General features: G+C 48.4%; 1 protein-coding gene across 1 annotated transcript in view; it reads left to right on the forward strand.

Annotated features, from left to right (window-relative positions):
* Window positions 1-12,192: 12,192 nt before the first annotated feature.
* The window catches only part of CMSS1 (cms1 ribosomal small subunit homolog), a 338,049-nt gene continuing 337,336 nt past the window's right edge, over window positions 12,193-12,905 (forward strand). The window contains exon 1 of the mRNA XM_075854438.1: window positions 12,193-12,360. Coding sequence (XP_075710553.1) covers window positions 12,300-12,360 — 61 coding nt within the window. The 5' untranslated portion in view covers window positions 12,193-12,299. The remainder of the gene's footprint in view (window positions 12,361-12,905) is intronic.

Raw genomic sequence — 12,905 nt, forward strand, 5'->3', positions numbered from 1 at the left:
CCTTTGGGATACGATAAATGTTGAATCAAACGAAACTTTCCGGGCTCGCGTTTAGGGACAATACCCAAAGGGGACACAACTAAATCTTTTACCGGCGACTCAACAAATGGCCCCGACATGCGCCCCAACGAAACTTCTTTTAACAACTTTTCCGACACGACTTCCGCATGCAAGTAAGCCGATTTTAAATTCCTCCGCGTAACCGGAACCTCATAAGGAGGCGGAGGAATAACAAAACCAACACGAAACCCTTCATAAAGCAACTTAGCTGCCGCCCTATCCGGATACTCACTTAGATAAGGAGCCATCCTTTCCACCCTCACCGGCGACACCCCCTTGACCAGCCCCGTGCTGGTTCCCTGACCTCTTTTTTCGCAGACATTTTGCCGCCCCGTGTGATGCACCATTACACTCGGAGCACACGTGCTTGAACTTGCACGTGGCCCCGAACTTGCACTGACCTTCATTGAATTGCCAGCAAAACCCCGCCTTTCCCCCGCCGCTTTGTCCACTCTGACTAGACTGGCCTCCCTGGCCACCGCTCCCGGGAAAGGGCTGCCTAACCGGAGCCGTAACCCGTAACCAGAGAGCAATATCCTTCTGGTCCCACCGAATCGCCGGCCGAACCGCCTTCCGCTGACGGAATTGCTCATCATATCGCAGCCACGCCTGACCCCCATACGCCCTATGAGCCTCCCCAATGGCATCAAAATAACAAAACAACGCCGAACAATTTTCCGGCGCCTTTTCCCCTATCACACTAGCCAATATGGCGAACGCCTGCGACCAATTAACGAACGTCTGCGGGATAAGCCTATACCGCCGCCGTTCCTCCTCGTCCTTTTTACTCTCATCCCGCTTGCTCTTATCCAAATTAAATTTAGCCAGCGGCAAGAGAGAAAAAATTTCAACATATTCGTCTTTCCAGATCCGATCACGCACCTCCTGCTTTAAATGCGCCCCCAACGGACCCTCAAAACAAACATACACCTCCCCCCGAGCACGATCGTCCATACGCACTCGATCGCCGTCCTTCTGTGCCTCGGTCTGTACCGACACCGCGACCGCCTCTCTAACCGCCACCACAGGACGCGCCTGTAACGATCCCACGTCCCTGGGGCCTTCCCAAACTACCGCAGGAGACACTTCCGTTACTACCGGCGCCGCGGCCCTATCCAGGCGCCCCACCAGCTCCCGTAAGCAACCCACTAAGTCTGCCAAACCCGCTCCGTCGCGTCCGCCCGCGCCACTACCGGCCCCCGATGCAATACTAGCCGCTCCCCCGCCGACACCCGACATAAAAATCGCTGGATAAGACAATGATGGAGTTATACACTCACCGGGCTGCACAGGCGCTGTGTTCCCGTCAGCCGGACCATCCTGACCTCGACGATACACGTCCAGTTCACCTTCCTCCAGTTCTTCTCTCGCCGACGACTGTCCCTCCCAACGACATCTTCGGAACGGGGATGAGGACGCGCTGACCGATGGGCCGGCAACCTGCCGCCCGACCGCCGGGACCCAGACTTCCGACCGGACCTGTTGCCTCGACGTCGCTGCAGATCTAGGCGTCCGTCTAGACGATCCTGACGAAGCCTGCCCCCTGGCCGGAACATCACCATGCGGGGCGGCCGTACCTTGTTCTCCAAATCTTCCATCTGATGGGGGAGGGGTGACAGGGAGCCCAGCCTGCGACTCCCTGCTTACCGCCGGACCCCGTCGCGGCCTGGGATTCCTGCCAGGACGCAGGGCCTGGGAAGGGGCGGTCCTCCCAGCTGCCTGGCCTGCAGCGTCCGGGATCGGGCTCCCTCTGCGACGCCGTGTCCGCGGGACTACCTCCGGACTGAGGCGCTCTGGAGGTCGGGACCGCCGAGAGGGACGGGTCGACCCAGCCTGCGTCGCCGTCACCCCTGGCACCGCTCTCTGCCTGCCCAGCGCAGGAGCGGTTGTTGCCGACTCCCCCCCCGCCGCCATAGCCATGCTCGTAAGGGGGCCGGGGGAGGGGAGCCTGTCTCTTTCAACAGACCCCGAACGCCGTGCCCGACGTGGCGAAACGGCGTCCGGGATCCTCGTTATTGCAGCCACGGTCTCCTCTAGCCATCCGGGACCGTGGTGCACAGCAGCGGCACGCAGCCGCTCTAACATAAGGGCTTCTGACATTTCTAAAAGCCGGGCAACGGGGAGCTTACTTGCTTCTATGTTACTCCTCCCGCTGCTTCCGGCTCAATGCCGAGAAACAGCGGGAAGCGCAGTAACGGCCCCCCGTCCCCCTTAACTCCTCCCCGTCCCTCCTTCAGCTCCTTCCAACTCTCCCTCAACTCATTAACCCTTTCCCTACCAGGACGGTCATGTCGGCTTCCCTTCACCCTGCGGCCGCGTCCAGCCTCTTCTTTCCCTCTAGGACAGACTCTGGTCTCCAGACAAACCCCCTTCACAGCCCTACCTGCCACAGTGGCTGTGTCTGGTACTGCAGCTCAGCCCAGCTCACTTGAATAAGACCCCTACCGATCACACATTGATGAGTTGTATTTTAGTTCACAATATGAAAAGGAATGTACTCAATATACTTAGGCAAATCACATGCACCAAATTTCTCTCGCCACATGTGATTGGTCAGAAGGATTCTGTACATTAATGTGCATATCACATGTAATAACTTGTTATTTTCTATTTATTAGGACATCTTATGAGTAGGGCCTGTCTGGTGACAAGTGCATTATAACTACTGTATCTCTGTAGTAAGCAGTGGCGGATCATCATTAGTATGGCCGCCCAAACCACACAAACGCACGGGCCCACTAATGCCCAGTGGCGTCACTAACACCGGAGGGGGCCCCGGTGCTAGCGACAGCTACACTCACTTGTATCTGCATCCTCAGGACGCAAATACAAATGAATACTATAGTCTGCAGGCCACGTTAGGCCTGCAGCCTATAAGGCGCTGGGAAGACTCCCTGCGCAGGCTGGCGTGATGACGTCACTGCATCACGCTGGTCTGTGCATGCATCCCGCCCGGAGGATGTATAGTGCTCTGTCTGTCTCAGGAACGTGTCAAGGTAAGTACAATATATTTTATTAGTTTTTTTGGGGGAGCGATTTGTAGTACCATATACAAGGGGGGAGCGCTGTGTCGCACTATATACAAGGGGGGACGCTGTGTGGCACTATATACAAGGGAGAGGAAGCGCTGTGTGGCACTATATACAGGGGGAGGAGCAATGTGTGACACTATATACAAGGGGGAAGCGCTGTGTGGCACTATATACAAGGTGGAAGCGCTGTGTGACACTATATACAAGGGGGATTGCAGTGTAGCACTATATACAAGGGGGAGCGCTGTGTAGCTATAAATACAAGGGGGAGCGCTGGCTGGCACTATATACAAGGAGGGGAGCGCTATGTAGGACTATGTACAAGGAGGGGGCGCTGTGTAGCACTATATACAAGGGGGGCGCTGCGTAACACTATAAACAAGGAGGGGAGCGCTGTGTAGCACTATATACAAGGGGAGATTTCTGTGTAGCACTATATACAAGGGGGAGTACTGTGTGGCACTATATACAAGGGGAGGATTGCTGTGTAGCACTATATAGAAGGGGGTGATTGCTGTGTAGCACTATACCCAAGGGGGGGCTGTGTGGCACTATATACAAGGAGGAGCGCCGTGTGGCTATATATACGAGGGGGAGCGCTGTGTAGCACTATATACAAGGGTGGCGCTGTGTAGCACTATAAACAAGAGGGAGCGCTGTGTAGGTCTATATACCAGGGGGATTTCTGTGTAGCACTATATAGAAGATGGTGATTGCTGTGTAGCACTATACCCAAGGGAGGGCTGTGTGGCACTGTGTACAAGTAGGTCTGTGTTACACTATGTACAAGGTGGGCTATGTGGCACTATATACAAGAGGGGGGCGCTGTGTAGCGCTATATACAAGGAAGAGTGCTGTATAGCAGTATATACAAGGGGAGGATTGCTATGTAGCACTATATAGAAGGGGGTGATTGCTGTGTAGCACTATACCCAAGGGGGGGCTGTGTGGCACTATATACAAGGGGGAGCGCCATGTGGCTATATATACGATGGGGAGCGCTGTGTAGCACTATATACAAGGGTGGCGCTGTGTAGCACTATAAACAAGAGGGAGCGCTGTGTAGGTCTATATACCAGGGGGATTTCTGTGTAGCACTATATAGAAGATGGTGATTGCTGTGTAGCACTATACCCAAGGGAGGGCTGTGTGGCACTGTGTACAAGTAGGTCTGTGTTGCACTATGTACAAGGTGGGCTATGTGGCACTATATACAAGAGGGGAGCGCTCTTTAGCACTATATACAAGGAGGGAGCGCTATGTAGCACTATATACAAGGGGGAAGCGCTGTGTAGCACTATATACAAGGGAGGGTGTTGTGTGGCACTATATACAAAGTGGGGCTGTGTGGCACTATTTAAAAAAGGAGGATGTGTGGCACTATATAAAAGGAGGGCGGTGTGGCGCTATTTACAAGAGGGGAGGCCTGTGTGTGATGCTATCTACAGGGGGCTGTGTGTGGTGCTATCGATACGAGGGCTGTGTGGCGCTATCTACAGGGGTCTGTGTGGCGCTATCTATAGGGGGCTGCGTGTGATACTATCTACCGGGTGGTTTGTATATGGCGCTATCTACAGGGGGTGTGGCGCTATCTACACCGGGGTGTGGCACTATCTACAGGGGGTGTGGCGCTATCTATAGTGGCTGTGTGTGGCACTATCTACAGGGGGTGTGGCGCTATCTATAGTGGCTGTGTGTGGCACTATCTACAGGGGGTATTGTGTGTATGTGGTACTTTACTTTACAGTGTTTGACACAATTATATTCAGAGGCACAGTGTTTGGTACTATTTTATTCAGGAGCACAGTGTATGGTGCTATTATATTTAGGGGCACAGTGTGTGGCACCATGATAATTTTATCTTCGTTTATAGGTGTGGAAATGTTGGAAAAGTGAAAAGCCGAAGACATCTGAGTGGCAAATTCTGCAGAAATGGGTCATGGCCGGGAGAAGTCGTCATTAGGTCTGGACTGGATGGAGAAGAAAAGAGGAAAAAAAACTGCTAGAATCTAAGAAGTCGTCACTTGTGAGTCACTAGATTTATAGAGAATCCGTCACCTCTCCTGACATGTTTATTATCGGAAATCCTTGTATTCCACATAATGTCTTTGTGCAGTCCAGGACTGATAGACAAATGGGTGTTACCATTCCCCTTGTCAGGAGGATGTGTCCCTGCACAGTGTAAGGCCTCATTTACACGAGCGTAATATACGCGCGTGTGACGCGCGTGCTTTTCACGCGTGTCGTACGCACCTATATTACTCTATGGGGCAGTGCAGACGATGCGTGAATTTTGCGCAGCGCGAGTGCGTTGCGTAAAACTCACGACATGTTCTATAATCGTGCGTTTTTCGCGCATCACGCACCCATTGAAGTCAATGGGTGCGTGAAAACCACGCATGCCGCACGGAAGCACTTCCGTGCGAACTGCGTGATTCGCGCAAGAGCTGTCAAACTGAATGTAAACAGAAAAGCACCACGTGCTTTTCTGTTTACAAACATCCGAACGGAGTGTCTTAGACATGAGCAAAACGAACTTTACCGGGTTCGGCCGAACTCGTTTTGACCGAACCCGGCAGGAGACAGTCACTGTGCAGGGTGCTGAAAGAGTTAAACTGGTTCAGCACCCTGTACAGTGACTTCCGATTACAATATACGTGAACGTGTAAATAAAAAAAAAGTTCTGACTTACCGATAACTCCCGGCTTCTTCCTCCAGTCTGACCTCCCGGGATGACAATTCAGTCCAAGTGACAGCTGCAGCCAATCACAAGCCTAGCACAGGCTGCAGCGGTCACATGGACTGCCGCGTCATCCAGGGAGGTGGGGCCAGATGTCAAGAGAGGCGCGTCACGAAGGATGCGTCACCAAGGACGCGTCACCAAGGCAACGGCCGGGAAGTTCTCGGTAAGTACGAACCTCTTTTTTTTTAAACAGGTTACTCGATATGGTGATCGGAATGTACTGTCGAGGGTGCTGAAAGAGTTACTACCGATCAGTTAACTCTTTCAGCACCATGGACAGTGACTGACGTCGACTAGCCTCATCTCTATGATGGCGGCTGCGCGAAAATCACGCAGCCGCGCATCATACACGGATGACACACGGAGCTGTCAAGTGCCTTTTGCGCACGCAAAACGCAGCGTTTTTTGCGCGCGCAAAACGCACACGCTCGTGTAAATCAGGCCTAATACTCAGCGATGGTTGGAAACTGTCAGTATGTAGAGACACAGCCCTGTGACAAGGGGAATCATAATACCCATTTGTTAATGCTTGCACAAAAAGTTAGTGTTAACAATAGTTACGGCAGGGTAGGGCTGCGGTAGAGAAGGGGGGCCCAAGATTGGGTGACAGCCCAGAGCCCATGGTCTACTTAATCTGCCACTGGTAGAAATGCACATTGGCAGTTATTAAAGGCTTAATACATGTCCTATTTTCATTCGTTTTCACGGATCCCTCCTTAGACTCAAATCTACGGGGATCCGAGAAAATGGGACCCGCACAGGGGCAATTCGTTCGTGAAAAACTGCAGTTTTTCACGTCCAAGTTTCCCCACGTTCATCTCAATAAGGCCTTAGGCACATTGGCAGTCATTAACCCGTTAGTGACCGACCCATAGTCTTTTTACGTCGGTCACTAACGGGCCTTATTCCGATGCCATAGACTTTTTAAGTCGCGGCATCGGAATAAGTAAACAGAGCAGGGAGCTGTCAAATCTCCCTGCTCTCAGCTGCCAGAGGTAGCTGAGTGCTGGGAGTGTCCCTGCTCTGCCGGGTGAGATCGATATAAGTATCGATCTCACCCGTTTAACCGCTCAGATGCGGTGCACAATAGCGAGCACCGCATCTGATTGGTTTTGGAGAGAGGGAGGGAGCTCCCTCTCTCCCTCACCGACACCCGGCGATACGATCGCCAAGTGTCTGTGTCTCTAATGGCAGCCGGGGGTCTAATAAAGGCCCCCAGGTCTGCCTGGAGCGAATGCCTGCTAGATCATGCCTTTGGCATGACCTAGCAGATGCCTGTCCGTTTTAAACGGACAGGCAAAATACACTGCAATACAGAAGTATTGCAGTGTATTATAATAGCGATCGCAGAATCGCATATTATAGTCCCCTAGTGGGACTATTAAAAAATTTTAAAAAAAGTTTAATAAAGTTAATTTAAAAAAAAAATTTGAAAAAAAATGAAAAACACAGCTTTTCCCCTTACAAAATGCTTGACTATTAAAAAAACAAAATAAAGTTAAAAAGTTACACATATTTAGTATCGCCGCGTCCGTAACGACCCCGACTATAAATCTATAACATTATTTAACCCGCACGGTGAACGCCGTAAATTTAATAAAAAACAATGGAAAAATTGCTGTTTTCTGTGGATCCTGACTTTAAAAAAAAAGTGATAAAAAGTGATCAAAAAGTCGCATCTACTCCAAAATGGTACCAAATATAAAACTACAAGTCTTCCCACAAAAAAAAAAGCCCTCATACAACCGCATCGGCGAAAAAATAAAAACGTTACGGCTCTTCAAATATGGAGACGCAAAAACAAATTATTTTGAAAAAAAAAAGCGTTTTTACTGTGTAAAAGTAGTAAAACATACAAAAACTATACAAATTTGGTATCGTTGCAATCGTAACAACACGCTGAATAAAGTTATTGTGTTATTTATATCACACGGTAAACGGCGTAGATTTAAGACGCGAAAAAGAGTGGCAAAATTTCAGGTTTTTTTCTATTTCCCCCCAAATAAAAGTTAATAAAAGTTAATCAATAAATAATATGTACCTCAAAATGGTGCTATTAAAAAATACAACTTATCCCGCAAAAAACAAGACCTTATATAGCTATGTCGACGCAAAAATAAAAAGGTTATAGCTCTTGGAATGCGACGATGGAAAAACGTAAAAAATGGCTTGGTCATTAAGGTCTAAAATAGGCTGGTCATTAAGGGGTTAAAGGGTTAATACTTCAGAATTCTCTGGGTGGCTTTATAATGAATGAGACATGTATCAGTAATAAACACCTGTAATAACCATGACAACTGTTCTGATGTCATAAATGTAAAAAGATTCTGTAAAAGACCATATCTCCATGATCAGTGCCATATTTGATGCACCTGAGAACCTTGTGCTTGATGACCCCACAAGACGCGGACCCTGATGTGAAGCCCCTTCACCCAGGATCACAGTGCTGACCCTATTTATGATGAATTATTAGTTGGCGTTAACCTCCTAAGCCCAGAGGAAGGGCAATCCTCCAGCCATGGTTTCCCTAGAGGTTTCCCCCACAGGGGGTTTTTCCTCTCCTGAGTGCTGGAGGGTGACTCTTCGTGAGTCGGGGGGTTCCCATATATTGCCAAAGTAAAATTTGGGCTATTTAACAACAAATGAAATTGTTTTCTGTATTTATTGTCTGGTTTTTGATGGGATTTCTTTTGTCTGTGTCGATTACATATCACAAATAGACAGATATCTCCTTCCCACAAGAGCCAATAACCTTCCTGTGATTGTGTGTTTGCCCCAATAGTTGCCCCCGCTGTGTCATACAGAATGGAGCAAGGACAAATGTTAGTAAACAATTACAATAGGTGGGCACACATTCTTGGGTTAAGATGTTGACCCACAAGTACAAAAAGTGGCGTCATTTTAGCCAATATGTATTTGAACGTTTGGCTAATTTATTGACATACGTTGTGACAAATTTCTGATCACACGTGTACATGGTAAATCTGTCACATACGTCACTGCCATTAAGTTTCACACCGATTAAAATGACAGCACTTTTTCTACAATAATTCTGCCCTCAAAATTATTCTTGCCATGGTGCCCATGTAATGCCTGCCACAGGGCACATTTATTGGTGCCATCCACACTACCCATAAAATACTGCAGAGAAAATCTGCTGGTCCCATCATGCTCTTCTGCAGAGAAAGAACTACTGGTTCCAGCATACCGTTAGCAGCCATGTGCCTTCTTCTCATGCAGCACTGGCTCCGAGGAACCACAAAGGCATGGAGTCCTCTCCTGGTTCACACAGTCTGTTCTCCTCGCCATTTGCATGCCGACACCGCGGTCGCTTGTTGTGGTTGGCAGTGCCACGCAGTGCCCAAGTCTTAGGGTGAGCAGAGAGTTTAATGAGAAGACCGGTATCCACATAGTGCCCTGTGCTGACCGGAGGCTGGACTGCTACTGCAGGTACCCTTACATCCAACAGCAACGTTATAAAACTTTATTACACCCACGACCCGACAAATTGACTTTAATTTACACCAAAAAGTGGTGTAAATTATAGCGCCAACCTACTCCAGCTAGTAGCTGAATTAGATATGACTTTCTGGCGCACGCGACCAGAGACACCTAATTTATTAAGAGGCGGGCGCCTCTTAATAAATTGGGCAAATCTTACTTCAGCAAACTTTCTATTAAGACTGGCAAATTAAATGCCAACCTTAAAAATTTCTCCCCCAGTGTCCCCATTTCACCTCTTATGGCGAAGATCACACACAGTCTTTGGTGTAGTCTCTTTTTAGTCAAACACAGGAGTGGATACAAGACAGGAGATGCATTAGTCTTTGCGTTCTACCTTTCCTTCCTTTGGATCCAGTTTTGGCTTTGGCTAAAAATAAAACTGAGACACATACTGCACCAAAACTGCATGTGTGATCCTGGTTTTCCTAGAACCCCTGCATTGTGCCAACTACTTAAAGGTGTTTTCCGAGTTATTAAAAAGAAAGTTGGAGGGGTGCATTAAAAACAAAAATAGCTATTAATCACCTCACAAATCCCCGGCATTCCAATGACGCCGCTCCGGTCCTCCCCACCACTGTTTATTGACCTGGATGCAGAGATACTGGGTCATAATATCAAAAATATTTAGCGAAGGATTTTAGCACTGTCTACATAAAACCAGGATTGTATTGGTACACATTAGTACACATACAGGGAAAGTGCTTAAGTATTTTTGGCTTTTAATGGTCTTCCTCACAGCATAGCTAAAAAATGCTACCATATATACAAAATATGCTTTTGTTAAAGGGGTTTTCCAACTTATTTAAAAAAAGTGGCGAAGGAAGAACGCATTAGAAAAAAACAAAACATTACTCACCTCATAGGTCCCCCGGCATTCCAGTGCCGCCGCTCTGGTTCGTCCCTGCCGCTGTTTATTGACATGACTGCTGCGAGAACATGCCTGTATACCCACATGATCGCAGCAGCCAATCGCTGGGCTTAGAGGTCTTGTGCTGTATATCCACTGAGATCAGTGATTGGCTGCAGCGATCACGTGGGTATACAAGCATGTCATCGCTGCAGCTTAAGGTACTTTTACACTGTCCAACGTGGGCGGGGTAAACTAGTGCCGATTAATGAGACAGCTTGTTGATCGACGCTTATTTTCTCCTTTCACAAGATGCTAGTTAGGGGACGAGCGATCGTTACTCCAATCACTCGTCCCCATACATTTGTATCATGTCGGCAACATGTCTTCCTGTTCAGGGAGATGTGCTGCCGAAAAAGATAATATTGTGAGCATTTAAAACTATACGATCAGCCGATGAATTAACGTTTGCTCGTTCATCGGCTGATTGTTGCAATTATCGGGAACAAGAGTTCTATGAATGCTCGTTTGCCCAACAATTGGCCAGTGTAAAAGGGCCTTTACTGTCTGCTTTACCGTCAAATACAGGTGCAGGTGATGTCTGAATTACGCTGTTGGAAGTTGTATTACTGTTGAAAGAGTGCTGCAGAAAAATAGTAGGTTTGAAGGGACAGGAGCGATTGCTTGGACTGTAATAAAGTTAAACCAGAACAACATTGTCCTATTGCTTGTGGCGTGATAGCATACCTCCCAACCGTCCAGATTCAGCGGGACAGTCCCGGATTCAGGGCGGTCTTCCGCTGTCCCGAGCGGCCAGGGGTATGTGCCGCTGTCAACTGTATCTGCGGCCTCAGGATGCAGATACAGTTGAACCCAATTCTGAAGCAGGGAACCATCAGCTCTCTGCTTCAGAATTAGCATAGAGCGGAGGAGCAGAGGGAGCTCCACCGCTCGCCGAGGACTCTCCGGGCATAGCTCTACTTTAAGCGCTGTGCTCGGGGAAGCCCTTGACGTTACTGCCCATATATGGACAGTAGACTTCAATGACTACTCTTTAAGTGGAATCCCCATTGCCGATGATCTGGCCGAAGATTCCACTCCTAGAGGAAACACCTGAGGTCACTGTCCATATATGGACATTGACATCAGGAGGTCCTCCTGGAGCGGAATGCCTGGCTAGAGTCGCCAGCTGGGATTCTGCTCAAGGAATAGCCACTGACGTCACTGTCCATATATGGACAGTGACATCAGGGCTTCCCTCTAGGATCGGAATCCCCGGCCTATGCTTTGGCTGGGGATTCTGATCCTAGAGGGAGTACCAATGGTGCCATCTACAGGGGTGGTGGCGCTATCTTTAAGGGGGGTGTGGCCCTATCTTCATGGACACTGTGGCACTATATAGGGGCACTATCTACAGGGGACACTGTGGCGCTATCTACAAGGGAACTGGCAATAGGAGCAGCTAAGTGGGCAATATACTGTATGGGGCAGCTATGGGAGCATTATGCTGTAAGGGGGAATTTGTTTGATCATTATAGTGTATGGGAGAATCTGTGTGGGCATTATACTGCATGGGAGACTGTATGGACATTATACTGTATGGGGGCATCCGTATGGGCATTATAATGCATGGGAGAATCTGTGTGGGCTTTATACTGTATGATGTAATTATATATAGTATACAATATATACAAATTAAGAATTAACAATACAATAATATTGATATAATAATCAAAACATAACAATATACTGATGATATGATAGTAATATAATATTAAGACATATTACTGTTATTTGATTGCATGTTATTTGTTCCCTCATTAGCATACATTTCATTCGTAAATGATAAAATAACACCGTGATTTTTTTCTCTGCACCGCTTTTACGAACAAGAGATTTACATTGTAAGGTGTTTTTATATGCGATGTCAATAAAGACGATTGCAAAAAAAACAAAGGAAAAACAAAACGCTGTAACCAATCAGCGAAGGGAGGAGGCGTGATTTACTGCGGGATCGAGGCTTGCAGCACTTGCCCCGCCCACACATGTGTTTCTGAGTTGAACGTGAAGTATTGGTAAAATCCAAGTTGTCAGAGCTGAGTTTTCGGTGAACATGGCTGATGATCTGGGAGATGAGTGGTGGGAGGAGACGGCTGGGGACGCAGCTGATGAAGGTAAGAGATGTCCTGTCTGTATGATACGAGGATGTGTGATAGCGGGTTACTGGATTGTCCGGTCACATTATTATACATGGTCAAGACCCGGGCTTCTCCTCCTCTCACGTGGATAGTTACCATTTGTGTAGCGCAGTGAAAAGTAAGACTAGAAGGTAAAGTGCGGCACCAATGAGCTTTTACACATGCTAGCCACGCCCATGAGTACACAAGCCACGCCCCCAAACTAATTCCATTAATATACATACCTAAATAATGCTGCCATCAGATGCCAATGTACAGAGCTCTGGTGCCACACAATGCTTAGATATTAGAAATCACCAGAGACTTCACTGACCACATAAAGGAACCACCAGATGCTGTGTGCCCCCTCTGCCAGATGCTGTGTGCCCCCTCTGCCAGATGCTGTGTGCCCCCTCTGCCAGATGCTGTGTGCCCCCTCTGCCAGATGCTGTGTGCCCCCTCTGCCAGATGGATGCTGTGTGCCCCCCTCTGCCAGATGCTGTGTGCCCCCCTCTGCCAGATGCTGTGTGCCCCCCTCTGCC

Source organism: Rhinoderma darwinii, chromosome 2 (assembly GCF_050947455.1).
Source record: "Rhinoderma darwinii isolate aRhiDar2 chromosome 2, aRhiDar2.hap1, whole genome shotgun sequence".
NCBI classification, from domain to species: domain Eukaryota; kingdom Metazoa; phylum Chordata; class Amphibia; order Anura; family Rhinodermatidae; genus Rhinoderma; species Rhinoderma darwinii.